This window comes from Uloborus diversus, chromosome 1, assembly GCF_026930045.1.
Source record: "Uloborus diversus isolate 005 chromosome 1, Udiv.v.3.1, whole genome shotgun sequence".
Taxonomy (NCBI): Eukaryota; Metazoa; Arthropoda; class Arachnida; order Araneae; family Uloboridae; genus Uloborus; species Uloborus diversus.
Window position 1 is genome coordinate 128480161 of NC_072731.1, and position 22002 is coordinate 128502162.

Below are 22002 nucleotides of genomic sequence, written 5' to 3' on the forward strand. Positions count from 1 at the left end.
TTTCACTGTATTCATAACAATTGACGTAATTGAAGAAAAAATCAAATCAAACCAGCGATTTAGATTTTAATATTTTGACTCTCATAAAGGACACAGAGTTTAGCTTGAAAATTTTAACTTTGATTTTTATAGGAACAAAAAGAAAGAAATTTCATTTATTTGCCCTTCAAAGAAGAATAGTAAAATCAAAAATCAGAAAAATTTGATTCTCATATTGGATGCAAAGAGATTGCTTTAATCAAAATGAAAGCCTCAAAAGCTTAAAAAAGCAAATAAAAGAATTTATTAAAGCGAAAAAAAAAATTTAGAATGGTACTTTAACAAGCCTACAAGAGGTTATATTTTTGATAATTATCGACATAATCGTCAGAAAATTGGAAAAATATTTCAGATGTGGGAAAGAAAATAGTTTAACGAAAAAAATTGGATTTCCAGTATTAAAAAATGCAAAAATAGCGGAAGTCTGGCAAAATTTGGTATAACGTAATCACTAACCACTTGTATTGGATTGGCGACAGTAGAAAATCTTTAAGGTCATGTAGAATAAAAAAATAAGGAGTTTGTAAGGAGATAATAACAAAATTTGGGAGTTTTAAGGGCCCTTATTTTCTTTTCTTCAAAAGCAGGAGTTTATAAGGAGTAAGGAGCGATCAAACCCTGTTTACTATGCACGTTTGTGTAATTTTTGTTGTTATCAGATAAAATTTGCATGAGAATACATTTTTTGCTAAACCTCCCCCCCCCCCTCCCCACCCACCTAGTGAAAATATCAAAATGACTTGCCAGTTTTAATTTTAATCAAGCAATAAAAATAAATATTGTTTTATTGGTTTGCTGATTTTTTTCCCCTCCTTCTTGTTCCAAAATTTTTGTCACGAAAAAAAGGGAAAAATCTATGCATGGCTAAACTAAACATGTTTATCAAAGAAAAAGATCAGTTACTAATGTTTCTTTGTGCATAAAACGGAAGGCATGTAGCTTCTCTCAATCCTCACCATACAGCAAAAATATTCATTCAGAAATTGTTCATAAAATTGCAAGTGAAGAGGAAAGCACCTGGTGTCAAATGCCTACATCTATCTCTTAATCCCCCTCCCCCTTTGCTTAGGTGCCATGAGTACAATAACTTACAGTAGATGCGCTGCATCGGTATAATTACTGCACCCCGAAAAAAGTCTGTCAATTTTTTTTAAATGCTCAGAAATGCTGCATGGCCATAAACGCAGTGCAGCAGATAAAAATGATGATCAATTCATCGATATTGATGATATATCAGAGTTGAAAATACCCGTTCAAAAAAAAAAATTACAGTACATAATTTGCGTGTGGCTCTATTCCCCAACTTTTAAAGAAATGTGAAGAAATAAAAGCAGAATCTTGTATTTAAATTAATTTCCGATTTTTCTCTAAAAGTCGGGAAAGTTTTGCTTACCAAGGTTTAACAGTGTTTTTTTTTTTTTTTTTTTTGCAAATACTCTTTTCAAGAATCATGTTTACGATTTAAAATGAACAATAATCATATTTATGAATGAAAAAAAGTTTTTTCTGTGATTATTTTTGAAATGATTTGTTTTTGCGAATTTCTGTTATCTGTCGCTTTTATTTTGTACTAAAATCAATAAAATGTGTGCAGGGTTTTCATTTTTTGCTTCCTTGCATTTCTTTTAAGGTTTTACATTGCCTTTTGTTATTGTTTTGTTAAAACAGTTGGACTAAAGTCAGGGCGATAAAAAGAAAAGTCCATTGTAACCGCCGTATCGCCAAAAAAGTCACATTTGAAAATTTAACTTTTAAACACGCAAACGGCACGGTGTTCCTTCCAGAAATTACTGTAGTCTGGCAATGAAATGCTCACTATCTGCTTGTTTCTTTCGCTTTTCAAAATTGAAACATGCAGAAAATTATCAGTGTAGCATTGTAAAAATAAGAATCAATGCTTAATTAGAAGTGCTATGCTAAAGAAACAAAAAGTAGGAAAATAAGGAGAGAGTTCAAAAAAGTAGGAAAAATAGAAACTCTTTGGGTTCTGTAGTAGTGATGTATTTGATAAATACACATTATAATATAAGATGTCAGATTGGAATAAGGCAAAAGTGTGTGATTTCAACTTTTAAATGCTATAATAATAGAGTAAACTTACGATTATCCGAGGCCTTACATGCTTTTGAAAAAAAAATTTTTGCTGATCATAAACTGAATGTAGATAAATGCATACATTTTTACTTAACAATTGCAAAATCTATTTTTATATTTTCCTATGTCTCCTTTGCCCTTTGATTCCAATGATATCAAACTTTTCAATGTCACTCAAACCTGATTAGTTGAAACTTGATTTTTAGATCAAGACTGCTTTTGATCTACACCACTGATTGATTTTTAGATATACACTATTTATGCAAATTAAGTCTGCAATGTAGACACACTAGTCTGCTCATAAAAATTTCCCTCTTCTTCTCTACATATGTTTTTGGTGTCAGCTAATTTGATCTGTTGCAGTAAATCTGTTTACAGGATTTGTTTGTATACGTGTTTGCAATTATGAGTGATGTTTTCTTTGCTTTTACATAGTTTTTTTATATGCACTGTTAATGCTTAAGCTATCATACACTTTTACCTATTTTACGAATTAACTGCAGATTCATTTATGTGTGGTTACGGTGCCACTGTATTCAGCAGATAACCAGGAGTTTACTGTAGTGTTAATTCCAGTGTGGCTTTGAGATCCGAAATACAATTTATAATTTTAAGAAAAATTTTGTTCCTAGTTTTAATATTAACATCTCATCATGGGTAATTACTCAAAGTTTTTTAACTTTAGCTACACATTTAGTCCCTTACAAATTTTGGTGCTTGGAGCTCATACCCCAAGTTTTAATCTCTCCTGGGTGTAAAGCTTTATTTTATAATTGAAACATAGAGCGTCATTTAAATTCATGACAAACATATACAGTAGAAGACCGTTATAACGCACACCTTGGGACCAGAGCTTTTGCGTTATACAGGTTATTGCATTATATAGATCATTTCACAAATTTTGAAACTAATATTCAGAATATATCAATATATTAGCACTTCAGAAAGAGTTTTATCTGCAATGAGTATTAAAGCACCAATATTACAATTGGTCATTCACAAATAAATATGTTTCACAATCAAAAGTGAATTATCCTGCACTTCTGGTAGCTTTATGGTTTGCCTAACAGCTGCATTTTCAAGAGCCATCTGATATTTTCTTTTTACTGTGAACACAAGTTTTCATTTAAAAGCTTTAAATTAAGATGGAAAGATGAAAAACTGTTTCAAAATTTAATTTGCCTAACCATTTTTATTTTTGCAAAAGCAAAACAGAGGGAGTTTTTTAACTTCAAAACCTATTGTTTCCTTCTGAAAAGTTGTGCGGTTTATAGAGAATTGCGTTATATAGGTCGGCATTATAACAGTCTTCTACTGTATCACATTTTGCAATTTTTTGAAAATACAAAAGAAAATCCGAGCATTGACATTTAACTATTAATGAAAAATGCCTTGATGATACATGCTTTTAGAGCATATATTTGCTGAATTAACTGCTTTTGCAAATTTTTTATTTGTACTTTAACTTTTTTTTAAAAAATCAAATTTCTACCAATATAATCACGATGGTTGTTGCTAGTCCTGCACCTGATCTGATGAAGTCAGACTTATTAATTAATTTGATACAGTCAAACCCTGTCAGCATGAACTAACTACCTTGAAGCAACTTTCTGCTGAACCCAAGTAAATGCCATTCCCTGTCAGATAAAGCAAAAAATTAGTTCTAAATCAATTGTTTAAGATGAAGATGATTCAGTGGAAATCCCGCTTAAGACAAAAAAAAAAAAAAGTCAAAAATTATAATAATGATTATCACAATAAAAAGAGAGAAAAGGCAAAGTTAAAACCTCCATCCTTTTACATAAAATTTCATTACTAACTATAGAAGTTGGAAATATCTGCACTTCAAAGCAAACCAAGGTCTTGCCATGCAGTCACAGTTTCTGTTTCTGCTCATCATACAAGATGCAGAAAGTTAATCCTATCACTCTCATAAATTTTGTTAACTACTTGTTTATTAGAGATAATATAAGTTTTGCACTTAAAATATAAACATAAATGCTTGTGTGTAGATTTGTGCATTTCTGTCTAAATGTACTTTGGTTCCGATATGTTCTGCGTAAAAGGGATTTTTTTAATTTTTTGTATGTTTAACTCAAAATTCAATACACAGTATAACTTTGTTTTAACCATACCATTTCCTTAATTTAGAGATACATTTCACTGGTTCCGGTTGGACTGCATTGAATGTCTATGCTTCTTGATTAAACGATACCCGAATTAACTACACTTTTTCCAGTTTTTTGACAATCATTTAATTGGGGTTATACTGTAGGTCGTTTATTTGGAATCTTTTTGATGTCACCATCGAGTTTGTGTTAAGGAGGTTTCATTATACCAGCAAGGAAGAAGTAAAACTTTCTTCCCAGACCAGTAGAAGCAGTTTTAAGTTGAAGATATGATTGGGCCTGTTGTTGCTGCCATTTAGGGCAGATAGGGTACCCACAGAGGTTAGTCAAGTGGTCACTAGCAAGAATATAATGAAGTTGCATATGATCATCAGTATATAAGGTAAAGAAAAAAAATCACTTTCAATTGAAGGTGCTAAAAAAAATCAAATTTGCAGTTTGACTTTACGAAAATCAATGATCAAAGTTTCAAAAAATTTGGATTTTGTGTGTGTGTGTGTGTTTTTTTTTTTTTTTTTTTGTGTGTGTGTGTGTTTTCCTGATAGGTTGAACACAAAGAGTATTGTCTAAAAATTGGTATTCTAAAGGTTCAAAATGTCTTTTATAGTTGATTTGATACTGAAGCTTGGTATACCTACTTGACTTTACATGAAACTTGATATTAAACAAGGTGACCAGATGTGAATCACTGAAAACGTTTATGCCCTGATACATGAATTAACATATTTAAGTTTTGTGAACTATCCACTTTTGGGTCAAAATAGGTTGTGAGTATGGAGTATTACAGTAACTATTTCAAAAACAATGTATTGAGTTTAAAAGGCTTACTTTTTGTTCCATCCACTATAATGTATAAAATATTTAACATGCTTGTCTTTTAACATGGATTTTAAGCACTGAAATTTAAAAAAAAGGAGTATTAATAGATTATATAATAATTAAACACATGACAAGACACATATAATATAAAACTTGGAAATTGTAATTTGAACAGTTTAAAAATGAGAAGGAACAAAGATTCAACTGTAAAACGAATATGTCCTGTGTTTGATATGAAAATAAATAAAAAAAACTGGGGGGGGGGGGGACTCAACCGAATCAAGCACTGCAATCAGAGGTCTATTATACTAGCTCCCATCTTAAAAAAGACCAATAGGGCAAGCAAAATTTAGCAAACACCTATTAGGAATGTCATGAATTTTACTTTGGTAACATTCAAGGTTTAAAGCATGTTGGTTTAAACCAAGTGGTTTTTTAAAAAATATTTTTTTTTTTTTGAAAACTCATTGTTTTCCCCTAAATGTTTTCATAAATTTTACATTTTATTGCAAAGAGTAAAATCTAATTAATGCAAAGTAACTAGCAAAGCTTTATAGAAAAATTACAGATGTAATAAATTTAGAAACATATTTTTTAAGGTAATGCAAGTTTGCTAAATAGTTTTTTTTTTCTTTTAAATCTATGCAGCTTTCCTATTAGATACATAAATATACAAGGCAGACCAACTAAATTTTTCTAAAATTACATGGGGAAAAAATCTACGTAGCTCTTATATAATTTTTTAATTGTCATTATTTTTCAGTCTTTTGCATTTCAAAATAGTCCAAAAAGCATATTTCAACCAAACATTCATTTACTACCTAATTTGGTTGATTACTTAAGATTCATTAACAGGGTGGCGACAGGAACTGTGAAAAAAAATTTCCTGACTTTTCCCTGATTAAGTTCACCAAATTTCCCTGATTTACGTTACCAATGATAATGGTTTTCTTTCTTTGCTCTACTTGAAATCCATTGTATTTTTGTATAAAATGCAGTATTTTAAACGTTTTAAGTTGTGTAAAGTTGTTGAACTAAAGATATATTTTAAAAAGATGCTACTTTTTTTTATAAAATGGTTTAAAAAAAACATATCAAGTCAATTTTTTGGGGAAAAAAATCCCTACAAAACAGTATATTAATTTTTTCTACATGGAAAGATTATAGAAAATTTTTATAAAAAATACTTTACTTCCAGAAACTTAGCATAAGAATTTTAAGAAACTATTAAAATCACTCTTAAAAACATATGTGTATTTATGATAGAACTAAAAAGTAATTGAAATTATTTTGAACTAAATTTTCAAACAGTATAATAATTATTGCAAGAATAAATAGTAATAGTGAAAGAATAGAAGTAATGTAGTTGTTCTTATATAACTAATTGACATATTTATGCAAAACAGATGAAACCATTTGACATCCATTTATAGAAACTTTTCTCTAATCAAGAACATAGGTTTTAATGAATGAATACAGCATTTTAACAATAAAAAATAAAGATATTTACTTAAGTACACAAGTTAACTTTATTTCAAATGATTTCAGTATGTAATGAAAAAAAATCTTAGATTGCTTTTGTAACAAACAACTTTGAAATGCAAGAAAAGAAAAGAAAAGAAAAAAAAAGCAATTAGTTTAATTTCAAAATATATAAAAGAAGAATACAACTTAGTTATAAAATAAAAGAATCACTTAAGTCTGAAGAAAAGAAAACCTTTAGAATCTGTGGTGACAACAAATAGTATAATGGCAAAAAACAAAGGTTTTTTTAATTGAAAGTTCAATTTTAGCAATTAAATTAAAAATGCAAAGAAGTAATAACTTTTAAGCTTTTATAGTATTAATTCAAAAACCAAAAGATTTCTTCTTGAAATCATGATGACAGTACGTTAATTACTTCAAGACAATGGAATAAAGGCAAAGGAGTTAAGGCATTAATGAAGGCTTCCTGGCAATTCCATGAAAAGTGAAACCAGTAGGTCAAAATTTCATATTGCAGTTATTTTGCTATATTATACATCAATGTAAAGCTTGCAATGTGTATTTTCAGAATATTGCATTGCTTTTTTAATAAAAATTAAATAATAAATTTTTTCCTAGTTGGAAGTATGATAGTCGGGTCTTCAAAACAATCAGAAAAAAATACCCTATTTTCAAACGCTTATTTCTAATAGCAAAATAAAAATAAACAAAATTAATTGCAGTGCAGCTTAAATTATTAACATAATACTATAATAACATGTATTTATTTTTATTTTTTTACAAAATGAAATTAGGCAATTAAAATTTTTAAAAAATGAAGTTTAATGTTACGTCCGTAACAAAAATTTAGCAAAAGTTGTTGTTGCTTCCTAAAAAATCAAAATTAAAAGAAATCCTTTTTTGTCCTTTTAGCAATTCATCAGAGTAATTGTTTACCATAGTTTAAAACATTAGAATTTCTTTAGCTTTGAAAAAAATGGCGTTACAGACGTAACATTTTTTGTTACGGACGTAACAAAAAGCAGTACTTTACGTCCGTAACACATGTATGTTTTCAATTAAAAAGAAAAAAAATACAGGATAGGCAATGAAAATATAGGGTATGACATGTAATATGATATAACAAAACTTCTGATTACTGTGATTTTCAAATTTTATAAACATTAGTGGATATTTAATTTCATTTTTTAAAATTATTGAAATACACATCGTCGCCTCAGAGCAACATTAAGACATCTAATCCTAGGAATAAGACAATATATCCTACTGTTGCTCTGAGGTGTTCCTCTCAATGTAAGATTTTTTTTTGTCCTCCAAATCCTAATTCAATTGGTGTTAATAATTCTAGATTAGCAATTAATGCTTAATAACATGCATTAAAATATTCTAGAGGGTTCCTTAATTTCTTAAACTTTGCTTCATCAATGCACTATGACGCAAAAAAAAATAGTGTTCTCCCAGTAGATTTTTGTGAAAATTCCTTGATCATTTAACACGATGAAATCCAAAGCATTTTGTGCGTAATATTTATCAATAAAGTTTTTTTTTTTTAATTTATATTACAGATATTAATTATAGTTTTTCTCTTCAAACTTCTATCATTCTGAAAGCATAGCCAAATTGATATTACTTCTTATTTAAAAACTAACTTAGAGATAAGAATTTGTCCTGTTTAATAGTTTAAACCAAAGTTACTGAGTTACTTTTTATTGTTATTTACTCTCCACAAAAAAATAATATTAAGATTACTGTTTCATTGATGCACTGAATATTTTATAGTTTTAAAACTTAAATTAAAAAGCATAATTAGATTAGAGTTAAAAATACTAAATATTAAACTAGCTACATCTGATCCTCAGATAAGACAAATTTAGTTTTGAAGCAAGATTTAGATTACTTAGGCAAATGTTGGTCAAAATGCATTTTTCCGATGTCAGTTTCGACAGTTTTTTTCCCACCTTTGGCAAAAATGTGCCAATTCTATTAAAAAGCGATCGAAATCAAAGGCAACCGTTAAACTTTAAAAGAAATTTGGCAGTTAATATATTTGTTGAGAGATAGAGAAAATCATCGAAAATTCTTAAACTGTAAAAGTTCTTCCCTTGTAGAAGACCCCCCCCCCCCCCCCGCTCTCCCTCCATTTTCTTGTTAAAAATTTGAAAAATTTATTTGTAACTGAATAATTCCACTTTTGTTTTGCTTAATTTCCCCTTGGATAATTTCACTTTTTATGACGCACCAATTTATATTTTATATTTATTTACATGGTGGTATATGGACGGGGGCTGCTCCCTACCTCCCCAAATCTTTAAAAAACTATTAAAGTGTAACTTAAATGGTCAAAATAATGTGTTAATCTAGACCAATGCACTCTCTTAACAAAAATTATTAGTATACATAAGCTTTTATTTGCTTTGTGCAATTAGTATATCAGACATGTTACGTCCGTAACACTTTTTTGTTACGTCCGTAACAAATATATAAATTTCTATCATAAATTTTACAAACGGTATCCATGAAAACTTTATGGTTTTAGAAAGCTTAAAATCTCTAGAACAAGTATTTCAAAGAAAATTTTAGAACTCTATGAATAATTCACAGGAATATTGGCAATTGTATGACAATGTATACATTTTGCTGTTTTCTGAGTTACGTCCGTAACAGGTAGTTTTTAATTTTCGTTACTTTTTCTAATAAAGCAATCTGCACCCAAATTTTTGATAGGATTAATAACACCCAACTATACAACAGAAAAAAAAATGTAGCTTTTTATGAAACCAAATTGAAATTATGAGTGTTTAAAGTCTGTGATTGTTACGTCCGTAACGGTGGAATTGCCCTTAAACCTCTTTGCTGTATGGTTGTTTATTTTACGTAGCATTGAAAGCATAAAAGGAAACTTCAAGCTAGGTAAAATAAACAACCTAACAGACACAGAAGCAATCTTAGGAACTTCATCCTGTGGTTAATAAGTAAGATTCAATAATTTGGCGTTGAGGAAAAAAGATGCACAAACATGCGGCAGTGTATAATCGCACTTCATTAATTTTACTTTTTTTTTTTTTTGAACAGATAATTGGCAGAAAATGTGTAGGGAATTAGAGTACTTAATTTTGTAAACAAAAAAAAACTTTTTTTCTTCATAAATTCAATTTTCCCTGATTTTTTGTTATTTTTTCAAAATTCCCTGATATTTCCCTGGTTAATAAAGTTCCTTGACTTTTCCCTGATCTACCTGATCTGTCGCCATCCTGAAAGCTAGATTATATACCATTGAAGGGATGTGTAGTGTATAGTATAAGTTTTAACGCTAAAATATTTAAATGACAACTGAAAAAAATAACTAAAGAAGTCAAGAACACTTGGAGTAGGTATAAAATTGTACTTATACCTGCTCACCTTTTGCACCCCCAATAAATGATGCAGTCAGAGCTCTTATAAAAAGCGGAGCTCTACCTAATTTGTTTGATCACTTAGGATTTATTGAGATACACTGCTCTCCGACGCATGTGAAGTAAGATATAAGAAGGGAAGGAACTTGTAGAATGGGCAATACTCGTGTCGTTATTTCTGACTGGAAAATTATCAAAGAAATTTTGCTTTTGCCTTGGAGGATACGTATAACACGAGAGAATGCCAGGCCGCCGCCGTCAATAAAGGCACTTCCAGCAGATAGACGATTTTAGGAGGGGTATGGTGATGGGACTGAGAAGGGGAGGTTGGTCCGCACGTCAAATCGCAGCTGATACCCACATGGAGGAGAGCACGGTGCATCGGCTGTGCTGAAGATGGTTGGAACAACGAAATGTGGCAAGATTGAGGGGTGCAGGGGCAGCCAGAGTGACGTCAGAATGCGTGGATCGACGCATCCACCGACAAGATGTAGCAGATCCACAAGTCACTTGTTCCTTGATTCTGCAGCAGTTGCAAGATACCCAGAATGTTCCCTTGTCAACCAGAATCATTTCCTGTTGTTTGGTCGCACGTGGTCTGCAATCACGGCGTACGCTAAGAAGACTGCCATTGACCCCACAACATAGACAGCAACGTTTAGTATGGTGCTGGACTAGAAAGACGTAGATGACAGAATGGCGAAATGTCGTGTTCTCAGACGAATCCCGCTTCTGTTTATCTGGTGATAGTCGCCGCATATGTGTATGGCGTCGACATGGACACGTGGAGACAGATCTAATCTGGCAAAAACTGTGGAACGTCCCATCGCACGACAATGTGGCATAATGGTTTGGGGCGCAATTGTGTACAATTCCATATCACCTCTAGTTTGTATTCAGGGCACTATGACAGCCCAATGATACTCGGATAATGTGCTGCGGCCAGTGGCAATCTCTTACCTTCAAGGGCTACCTAATGCAATTTTTCAGCAGGATAACGCCCGACCACACAGTGCTTGCATCTGCCAACATGCTCTCCAAGGCACACAGATGCTTCACTGACCACCATACTCTCCTGACCTGTCACCAATCCAACATGTGTGGGATGTGATTGGACGCAATTTGCAGACTCTGTCCCTGCCTCGTTCAGAAGACAAACTGTGGCAAATGGTTGAAAGGGAATGGAGAGCCATCCCTCTCGACACCATGCCTAGACGTGTTTCTTCGTGTATCGCTGTCCGCGGTGGTCCTACATCTTACTGAGCTGATGCCGTTCTCGCTCTGTATTCTGCCTATCATTTTGAAATTAAGATCATTTATTATTCCTTGTTGTCCCAGTCTTTTTTCCAAATTTCATCACTTTCTGTCAATTCCTTCTTGGTGTTGCAATTTCAATGTTGAACAGTGTATATTATGTACCATTGATGCGATGCAAACTGTAAAAATATCTTAACACTAGAATATTTAAATGGCAAGAGAAAATACAGTAACTTAAGAAGACCAAGAACACTAAGAGTAGGCAAAAAATTGCCCTTATACCTGCATACTTTTTGCATCTCTGATAGACAATGCAGTCAGAGCGAGAAAAGAAAATGTGTAAAATTATGAAAACAGAAAACATTCATGTAACTCTGCTCTTCTAAAAAAAAAAAAAAAATGAATGCCAAATTTTTACCTTTCAAAAATACTTTTTTGATCTCAATATAATAAAAGAAGCATGGGCGCCCATATGCAAAAGTGTAAGGAGGGCTCAGATATTTTAACCATGGTTTAGCATGATATTTTCCCTATGAAAACCAATTTCAGGACATATTAGAGTCATTAAAATTGGACATTTTCAATTACTTATTCATTAATGGCTGGAGAAGAAATATTTTTACATTTTTGCAAAGAACAAAATACTAAAAACAAGAAAGTTCTAATTTCTAAGGGATGGGCTCGAGCCTCCCCTTGCCCTCCTATACGGGCACCCTTGAAAAGAAGTTTCATGTACGAGGTGCGGCTAGAAAAAAACCGAACTAGCACAGGTGAAACAATAAAACGAATGCAATAAGGCTGAAAGTCGCCTGGCCTGTCACGTGACTCTTGCTCCGCCTACTGCTCGAGTTTCATCTGCCTCCTGCACTCAGTCTGCCCGTGGCGTCTGTTCTAAGTAGTTGACGTTTTGTCTGTGCATCGGAAAAATATTGTGTGTAGAGAAAGAACAGCGTGTTAACATCAAATTTCTTTTCAAACTTGGAAAATCTGCAAGTGAAACGTTTGTAATGTTGCAACAAGTTTACGGCGATGATTGTTTATCGCGAACACAAGTGTTTGAGTGGTTTAAACGATTTAAAGATGGCCGCGAAGACACAAGTGATGACGCTTGCACTGGCAGACCATTGTCAGCAAAAACTGATGCAAACATTGAAAAAATCGGTAAACCTGTTTGAGAAGATCGCCGTTTAACAATCAGAGCAATGTCGGAGTTGACAGGAATTGACAAGGAAAGTGTTAGGCAGATTCTTCATGAAAGTTTCAACATGAACAAAGTGTGTGCAAAAATGGTTCCAAAGTGTCTCAAAATTGAACAGAAGGAACGCCGAAGAATGATTTGTTCTGACATCCTAGAAAACATTGAAAGAGATCCCACCTTTTTACAAAATGTTATTACTTGTGATGAATCGTGGTTTTTTACTTACGATCTTGAAACCAAACACCAGTCGATGCATTGGAAATCTCCTGATTCTCCATGACAAAAAAAAGCACGAATGTCAAAATCGAAATTCAAGGCAATGATGATTGTTTTTTTTGATGTCAAAGGGATTGTACACATTGATTGGGTACCAGAGGGACAAACAGTGAATCAGCATTACTACATTAGCGTCCTGACTACCCTACGTGAGCGAGTACGGAGAAAACGGAACGATTTGTGGAAAAAAAAGATATGGATCCTGCACCAAGACAATGCCCCAGCTCACAATGCGTTGTCAGTGAAGACGTTTTTAGCCAATCACAACATTCCCATCTTAGACCATCCACCCTACTCACCTGATTTGGCCCCCTGTGATTTTTTTCTTTTCCCTAAAGTCAAGTCAGCTTTGAAAGGAACTAGATTTGAGAGTGTTGAAGCAGTAAAAGAAAAAGCGACGGAAGTAATGTATGGACTTACCGAAAATGATCTGCAGCATTGCTATGAACAGTGGAAAATTCGTATGGAGCGGTGTATAGACCGAGGAGGAGAGTACATTGAAGGAGATAACATCAAATTGTAAATAATACAAATACAAATACAAAAGTGACGACCAGCAACAGGCTCTGGGCCCAGCTAGACTGGTCCTAGTCAATTTACAATCCCCAGTGAAGATCAATGGCCCTCTTAAAACTGTCTACTCCTTTGCTACTCCATGGAAAATAAAAAATTTTTATAGCATCAGTTCGGTTTTTTCCTAGCCACACCTCGTATAAATGGTGGAAGAATCAATAAACATTAATTTTTATGACAGTCTCCATTATTGAAATATGTTAAAAGAATATTTTCATTTAAGTTTCTACTGTGCATTTGAATTAGAATGCTTTTTTTTTTCTTTTGTATTCCTGAATGCATTAAAACAGGAGAAATAATGTCTACAATGGAAAACACGATGATTTTCTTAAAACCTACTTGTCCTGTTTCTATAATTGTTGTCACTGATACATTAGGTAAATAAATTACATGATTTGTAACTTTTTTAAAATCTTTAAACAAAATATGCATTGATCTTTTGATTTTTTAAGTGTAAATGTACATCAGACTTATGATTAATTTGTAGATACTGCAAAATACTTTCCATGTTTAAGAATGCATGATTTTAATTTTACTTTTTCATTTATAGTAGATAGCTATGATTATGAGGGACTGATTTTCAAGAATTTATTCTTGTTTTTTTTGTAATTAATAATGTCTAAAATATCACAGTAAATTATTTATTTATTTATTTTTGATTATTCATACTAAGACTCATTTACGCATTGTATTTTTTATAACAGTTAAAGACTTTAAACAATATTCTCCTATATAAATCTCTAAGTATGAAGAAATGAAATTACAAGATTTTACTCTTAATTATTTAATTAATTACAAAGAAATTAGGTGTAAACATGAATATTAAACATTCCTCAAAAATTAATTCATAAAATCTTCATGGTTTTCCTAAAATAAAATTCTTTTTTGTACCAAAAGTAATAAAAACCAAACAAACCTGGTTTAAACCAAAAAAAAGGTGTTTTTTTTTTTTCGTTTCTTTAAAAAAAAAAAAAAAACGGTTTTTATACCAACTTGGGTAACATTACATTTTTTAAAATGTAACACACACATCTACAGGTTACAAATAGGAAAATGCATTTCAGCATATCACAGTATTAGTTAGTTTGTTAAAGTTATGGAGATATGTAAAATATCTTACTTTAGCTTCATATAACAAAGGTCCATGAAAACATAATACTTTCTCCCCTAGGGAAAACAAAGAAACAACATATTACTAAAAACAATAAAATCAAATGTAAATGGTTTCAAAAAACGGGAAGATTTTGATAACTGGAAATCTGGCGATCTTTCTTCATTGGCGTCAATTGGTTTTGGTAATTTTCTTCCGTAATTTTTTCGAATTTAAAGTCCTAAAAACAAAACTTTAGACAATTTTAATAATGTCAGAAAAAGACTGATGTCTGTGACTCTGCGGATTTTTTTTTTTTTTTTCAAATTCAGGTCCTGATCTTAGGTGATTTTAAATTAGTTGGGGAAAAGGGGAGGGGATACTGAAGTCAAGGTCTCTTCCCTGGAAAATTTTCAGGCTAGAGGACTTAAAAACAAAATTTTAGACAATCTTTATGAAGGCTTTCCCTTGAACAGTTTTTGAAATGAAAATTCTAAATATGCATTTTTAGGACTTCTAATGCATCTGATGGTGCTGCGGGTGAAAAGATGGGGTTTAAGAACTCTTTTCCGGAAAATTTCTGAAATTTCAGACCAAATTCAAAATGCTAGGAAAGGAGGGGAGGGACCTCCTGCACAGATGTTTAGAAGTTGAGGTCCCATAGAAAAAATATTTGCAGTCTTGCAGAAAAATAAGAGACATTCGTAGTCACTCGGAAATTTTTATATATTTTGTTGCGATCTTCAAGATGATATTTAAAACAAAATATTCAGAAAAATAATATGTTGGAACCCAATAACAGAGGAACAATTCCATGATAAGGTCAACCAGATGATCAAATTTTCAAAATTAAAATTTCTAAATAAATAAGGTATCATTTTAAAGGTAAAGAGTTGTATATTTTGAAATGCCTATCTAAAATTTGATGACTTCAGTTATAAATAAGTTACAGGAGGTTAAACTAATGTCAACACCTTGAGTATTTTCAAACCATATTTGGCAACTCTCAAAGAAATTCTGTTTCTTCCAAATAATACATACTAATATTGTGAATTGAGATGAATAACCATTTAAAGAGACAATGTGCTGCTGGTGATGTTGCAAAAATGTGTCAAAATACAATTCATTTTGATTTGTAAAAGAATTCTTCTGGTGTACATTAAGTGTTTTACGTCCGACACCAAAATGTGCAATTAATTATGCTGAGCCAATACATCTATTTTCGGGTACAAAGTAAGATTTTCAATCTGTAACCTATCATTAATGTAACCTGTCAGTTGGTTTATTTATTTAAAGAGCGATATTAAAAGTAGGAGCCAAACATGTACAAAACAACACAATACATTTATTGAAAACCAACTAATAATTTAAACATTTGGAAAATGACCGTACGTGCATTACTATTGCGTGCGGTTCACAGTTACATCTAACATCCCTCCTTTTAAGATAATAAGTTATTTAAAATTTTAAGTACAAATGCAAAATAAGATTAAGTTACATAATCTTTTAAATAAGCAGGACGCCTTGATATTCGTCCACTTCTGGTTCGAATACAGTTATCATTGTTCACAGTTGTTCTATTGCTGACATCAGTGTGAGTATCTCCATCATCATTAAGGCTACTGTTATTACCAGGAATTTCATTGATATTGTCATTTGATGCGGAAATATTTTGATATGTTTGTTCTTTAAACTGCAAATTTACTTTCCTGATGTCTCTACGGTTTCTTCTTAACGTTTTACCATAACTATTTTTAACTATATAGGATCTTGGAACAGATTTTAACTTATGTACTATTTGAGCTGGTTCCCAAGTCTTATTTGCGTAATTTCTTATTGTCACATTATCACCTGCTTTGAGATTTTGTAGCGAATGAGCATTTTTGTCGTAATAAAACTTCTGCTTATTCTATCTGTGAACTAATTTTTCTCTTATATTACTGAAAAGCTCTGCGTTTAATAATTTACTGGTTATGGGTAACTTAGTTTTGAGCCTTCGGTTGAACATCATTTGAGTAGGAGAGAGATCTATACCTGCAATGGGGGTATTTCGGTACTCCATTAAACCTACATGATAATCTTTGTTATCCTCCTTTGCTTTTCTGAATAAAGATTTGGCTATTCCTACTCCTCTTTCCACCATCATACCATTACTAGGTGAATAGTGTGGACTTATGAAAACGTATTTAAAATCCCATTCTTTGGCAAATTGCTTGTATAAGTAACTATTAAATGGAATGTTACCTGAGACTACTTTATCTGGAACACCGAATTTTGCGAAAATAGACTTTAGCTTGTCAATAACTTCATTTGCAGACTTATCATTGAGTTCACAAACTTCCAACCACTTTGAATATTTGTCAATCAAAACTAAGAAAGACTTGTTTCCAAAACTCATCAAATCAGCACCAACTTTTTCAAATGGTCTGTAAGGAATATCGTGAGGATGAAGTGGCTCTTTGCTATTGACTCTTAAATTTTTCACAAACCATGCATTGGGAAATTAAATTTTCAATCTCAGAATTCATTTTAGGCCAGTACATGATCTCTCTGGCTCTCTTTTTGCACTTATCCAGTCCAAAGTGTGCTTCATGAATAAGTGGGAAATTAAATTTTCAATCTCAGAATTCATTTTAGGCCAGTACATGATCTCTCTGGCTCTCTTTTTGCACTTATCCAGTCCAAAGTGTGCTTCATGAATAAGTTGTAACATTTCCTTTCTCAGAATTTTTGGAACTACAATTTTGTCACTAAGAAAAACTAATCCGTTGTTAGTACGTAAGTCACTTCTTAACTTGTAATAACGTTTTATATTCTGTGGAATTTTCTTTGAGCTCTCTGGCCAACCTTCTTTTATATGTAGAAGAACTACTTTTAATTCTGGATCATTTCTAGTTTCTTGTTTGAACTGGCTTTTTCTCCTTTCACTCATAGGCAAATATTTTGAGATTTGATGGACAACATTTAACATTTCAGGATCATCTTTGATGCAAGTGTCAGTAGAAAATGCACGAGACAAAGTATCTGCTAAGTACATTTGCGTACCAGGTACATAGATCACATTAAAATTATATTTTAGAAGTTTCAACAACATTCTTTGCATGCGTGATGAAATTTTATGCATTGGTTTATTTACGATGGTTATTAATGGTTTATGATCACTCTGTATTGTTACATGTCGACCGTACACCAAATTGTGGAACTTTTCAAAAGAAAATACAATAGCTAGTAATTCTTTCTCGATTTGTGCATAATTCTTTTCGCTATTTGTAAGGCTTCTTGATACAAATGACACAAGCTGTCCTTTTTGAATCAAACACGCTCCGAGTCCATCTTTGGAGCTATCACATTGAATTACTATTGGGTCTGAACTCAAAAACACTTTTAAAACTGGTGTTGCACTCAGTAAAGACTTAATTTTCATGAAAGATTTTTCTTGATCTTTTCCCCAATAAAATTCAACATTTTCTTTGAAAATTTCTCTTAGAGGCGCTGTAATAGTCGATATATTCGGTAAAAATTTCGACAAAAAGTTTATCATACCCAATAACCGTCTAATATTAGTTTTATTTGTGGGAGTTGGCATGTCAAGAATGCCTTGAATGTGTCCTGGATCTGCTTTTAATCCAGTACTAGAAATGATTTGGCCCATATATTTTACTTCAGGGACTTTGCATTGAAACTTTTCTGTATTAAATTTGACATTAAATCTCTTAGCCCTTTCTAGAACTTTTAATAATGTAGCATTATGTTCCTTTTAATTCACACCAGAAAATGATTATGTCATCAAAATATATTTCAATTCCTGAGATGTCACCAAACAGTTTTTGACTTCTTTTCCGAAAGACCTCGGGCGCCGAAGAAATACCAAATGGTAGCTTGTTAAACTTGTATCGCCCAAATGGCGTGTTAAAAGTGCAAATTTCTGAACTCTTATCGTCTAAAGGAACGTGCCAGAAACCATCTTTCAGATCAAGTACTGAAAATACCTTTTTACCTTCTAACCTACTGGTTATATCTTCAGATGAAGGAATTAAATAATGTTCAAGCTTTATGACTTTATTCAAATCTCTAGGATCAAGGCAAAGTCATAAACTTTCATTTGGCTTCTCGACAATTACCAGACTTTGGACCCAATCAGTCGGCTTGCTGACTTTTGAAACAATTCCATCATGTTCCAATTTTTCTAAAGTCTCTTTTGGTCTACCCTGTAGCACTTGTGGTACCCGTCTAGGAGGATGTACAACTGGAACAGCATCATCTTTTAAAACAATCTTGTATGGTTCATCAGGGAATTTACCATTTCCACTAAATACACCCTTAAATTGGTCAATAACCTGTTGTTTACTTTCAATTTTCAGTACGTCAACTCTTTCAATTAACATTAACTTACTACATGCATCTAATCCTAAAATGGGTTTTGACACAAAATTCACAATGTAAAATTCTAGTTCAATGTCTCTAAGCTTATCTGTAGAGCATTTAAATAAAGCAATTCCTTCTGGAATAATTTTATGATTCCCATATGACAGTAGAGTAACGCCCGTTGGCTTAAGATCTTGTTTTCTTACTAGGCTTTAATTTCCCTGAATTTGTCTCTTTTACCTTTGCGGAGTGTACTGAATCAACAAAAACACAAAGTTCGCTTTGTGCTTTGACCTCGCGAACTTTTCTTCCATGTGATTGGCAACCAATAGCAAAGTGATTTTCTTTTTTACATTTGGCGCATTTCTTTCCATATGCCGGACACTGTCTCGCTTTATGACGTCTTCCGCATTTCTTGCAGTCAAACTCAGCATTTTGTGACGATTTAACAGGCACATTTTTCCTAGTAAACTTCTTCCGCTGGACAACATCCACACTAGTTTCATTAAATGTCAGTGCTTCAGCACCTTTCATCAACCTTAAATGCTCTTGGCTCGTTTCTGCTGCGCGGACAAATTTAGCTGCTTTGTTTAGAGTTAGGCTTGGCTCCCTTAACAATCTTTCTTTAAGTCCTTGGTCACGTATCCCAAGTACAATCCTGTCACGGATTAGTCCATCTGTTTGTTCTTCGAATTCACAAGTCAACGCTAAAGTTTTCAACTGAATTAAATAGTCATCGAATAACTGTCCCTCTTTTTGGCTGCATGAAAAAAACTTGTAGCGTTCAAAAACTACGTTCTGCTTTGGCGAGCAATAGTCCTCAAATTTTGCAATAACATCTTCGTAATTATCACTTTTTGAAGAATCGCCGTCAAAATTGAACATGTTAAATATTTCTAAGCCTTGATTTCCCAATGAATTCAACAAAATGGCGATTTTCGTTTTGTTGGATTTGGCGTCTTTTTCTGTAGCTGCCAAGTAATTTTCTAACTGTTGTTTCCACTTTTTCCATGATTCTTTTAAATTTCCTGATGAGAAATTAAGTTCTCCAGGAGCCCGGAACGAATCCATTTTTAATCGTGGTTGCTTATTTCAACAAAATTTATCCACTGTAGGATCTTCAACGTTGAATAATTTCCTTCTTGAAAATTAAACACTCATTTAAAGAAAACCAAAACATCTCTAATGGTTTTGCAATCCACTTACAATATTGGTTTCAACTCCTGACACCATGTCAGTTGGTTTATTTATTTAAAGAGTGATATTAAAAGTAGGAGCCAAACATGTACAAAACAACACAATACATTTATTTAAAACCAACTAATAATTTAAACATTTGGAAAACGACCGTACGTGCATCACTATTGCGTGCAGTTCACAGTTACATCTAACATAACCTACTTACATTTTGTAAAATGTGAACATTTTTTATTAAAATCTTGGTGTCGGACGTAAAACATTTTTTACGTCTGACACTGTTACATTTCTTTAAACAGCATGAGGAAATTATAAAGGAAAAGATAGAAAATTGTGTCCAAGAAATTATTTATTAGGAACTTATATGCGATGCTTGTGTGTGTAGAGAACTAAAGCAGACTATGGTGAATATTTTGTGTACAAAGTAGGGGATATTATTGGCAAAGGCCACAGGAGGTCACTGTGAACTCCCCAAAATTTCCTTATTCTTCAAACAATGTCTGATTGTTGGGCAATTTGGAGATAACATTACAATATTCTTTAAAATGATGTCTACTGTCTCTTTTCGTTAGATTTTACTACACGTGCAATCAGGGGCACACCCAGGATTATTTCCTGGGAGGGGCTAGAAGCAGGGGCGGCTCATCACTATGGGCCGGGTGGGCCAGGCCCACCCAGAAAAATCGTACACAAACTAAATAGATCATATCAAAAATATCAAAATAATGTTTAGTATTTCGCTAAAAAAATTTAAAAAACAACAACAAACATCGAATTGGGGACATGAAACACATTTTAAATCTCTACTCTGCATATCGCTCCTCAAATGTGAAAAGTTTTCCATCTGTTAGCGTTTGCGCTTGCAAGCTCTTGAGAATGATTCTTGGGGCTTCGACTGGTTTGCCCCTCGACTGACTTGCCACATCTCCGCTCCAAACCAATCACGACAATTCAACCAGACACCAAAACGGCAAGTCCGCCCCACCCCCGATCCCTTCTAAATGGGCTCCAGCTCCCTAGCCCTCCGAAAAATAGCTTTACCCAATAGCAGTAGAAGAGCAATAGCAGGTGGGGAAGAATTTGACTCACGTCACTTGTACGAAACAACAGCTCGAAAAAGGCTAAAAAGGGCAAAAAACAGCTAGCCCACTGAATGATAGAAAGTGCTCTTATCGTTTTCCACTGTCCTTCTTTTGTATTTGTCTTTAATCTTAAGCGTCTGTAAATATCTGGAACTTTCATTTTCCATTTTATGCGTTCCTCCCGATTATACCACATCACATGCATATTTTTATTTATTTATTTTTCTGTTTGGAATTAATATGATCGGAATTTCTGAACGAAGAGTTTGTTTTCGAATAGTTGGTTTTACAATACAAATACAAATGTGACGACCAGCAACAGGCTCTGGGCCCAGTTGGGCTGGTCCAAATCAATTAATTAGTCCCCAATGAAGATCAATGGCCCTCTTAAAGCTATCCACTCCCTTGCTCATTACCACCTCTTCCGGTAAGCTATTCCAAGTGCCCACAACCCTGCTAAAGTAGTAGTTTTTCCTGATTTCCAAGTTAGCCTGAGATTTAAATAGCTTAAAACAATGACCCCTTTTCCTGCTTTCCCTGCAAAAATTTAATCCATTTACATCTTTCATATTGATAAATTTAAATAACTGAATCATGTCCCCTCTGACTCTCCTTTGCTCCAGGCTATACATGTTAAGCCTATTAAGTCTGGTATCATAATCTAAATCTGAGAGTGTCCTTAATAATTTAGTTACCCTTCTTTGAACCCTTTCCAATACAAAAATATCTTTCTTCAGATAAGGCGACCAAAACTGAACAGAATACTCCAAATGAGGTCTTACTAAACTCCTATATAAAGGCAGAAGAACTTTCTTAGATTTGTTTGAAATAGATCTATTGATAAACCCAAGCATTTTGTTGGCTTTGTTACTAGCAATACTGCACTGTTGACTAAACTTGAAGTCCTGATTTATAAAGATACCCAGATCCATAACATTTTCTGCCTGATTTATGACTGAACCCTGTAAACAATATCTCATACGCTTATTTCCATGACCTAAGTGTA

General features: G+C 32.8%; 1 protein-coding gene across 1 annotated transcript in view; it reads right to left on the reverse strand.

The window, feature by feature from the left end:
* LOC129221222 (mortality factor 4-like protein 1) overlaps positions 1-22002 on the reverse strand; it is a 98135-nt gene that overhangs the window by 67777 nt on the left and 8356 nt on the right. The window contains exons 2-3 of the mRNA XM_054855679.1: positions 14383-14429; positions 5091-5158 (exon numbers count right to left, since the gene is read on the reverse strand). Of these exons, the coding sequence (XP_054711654.1) occupies positions 5091-5158; positions 14383-14429 (115 nt within the window). The remainder of the gene's footprint in view (positions 1-5090; positions 5159-14382; positions 14430-22002) is intronic.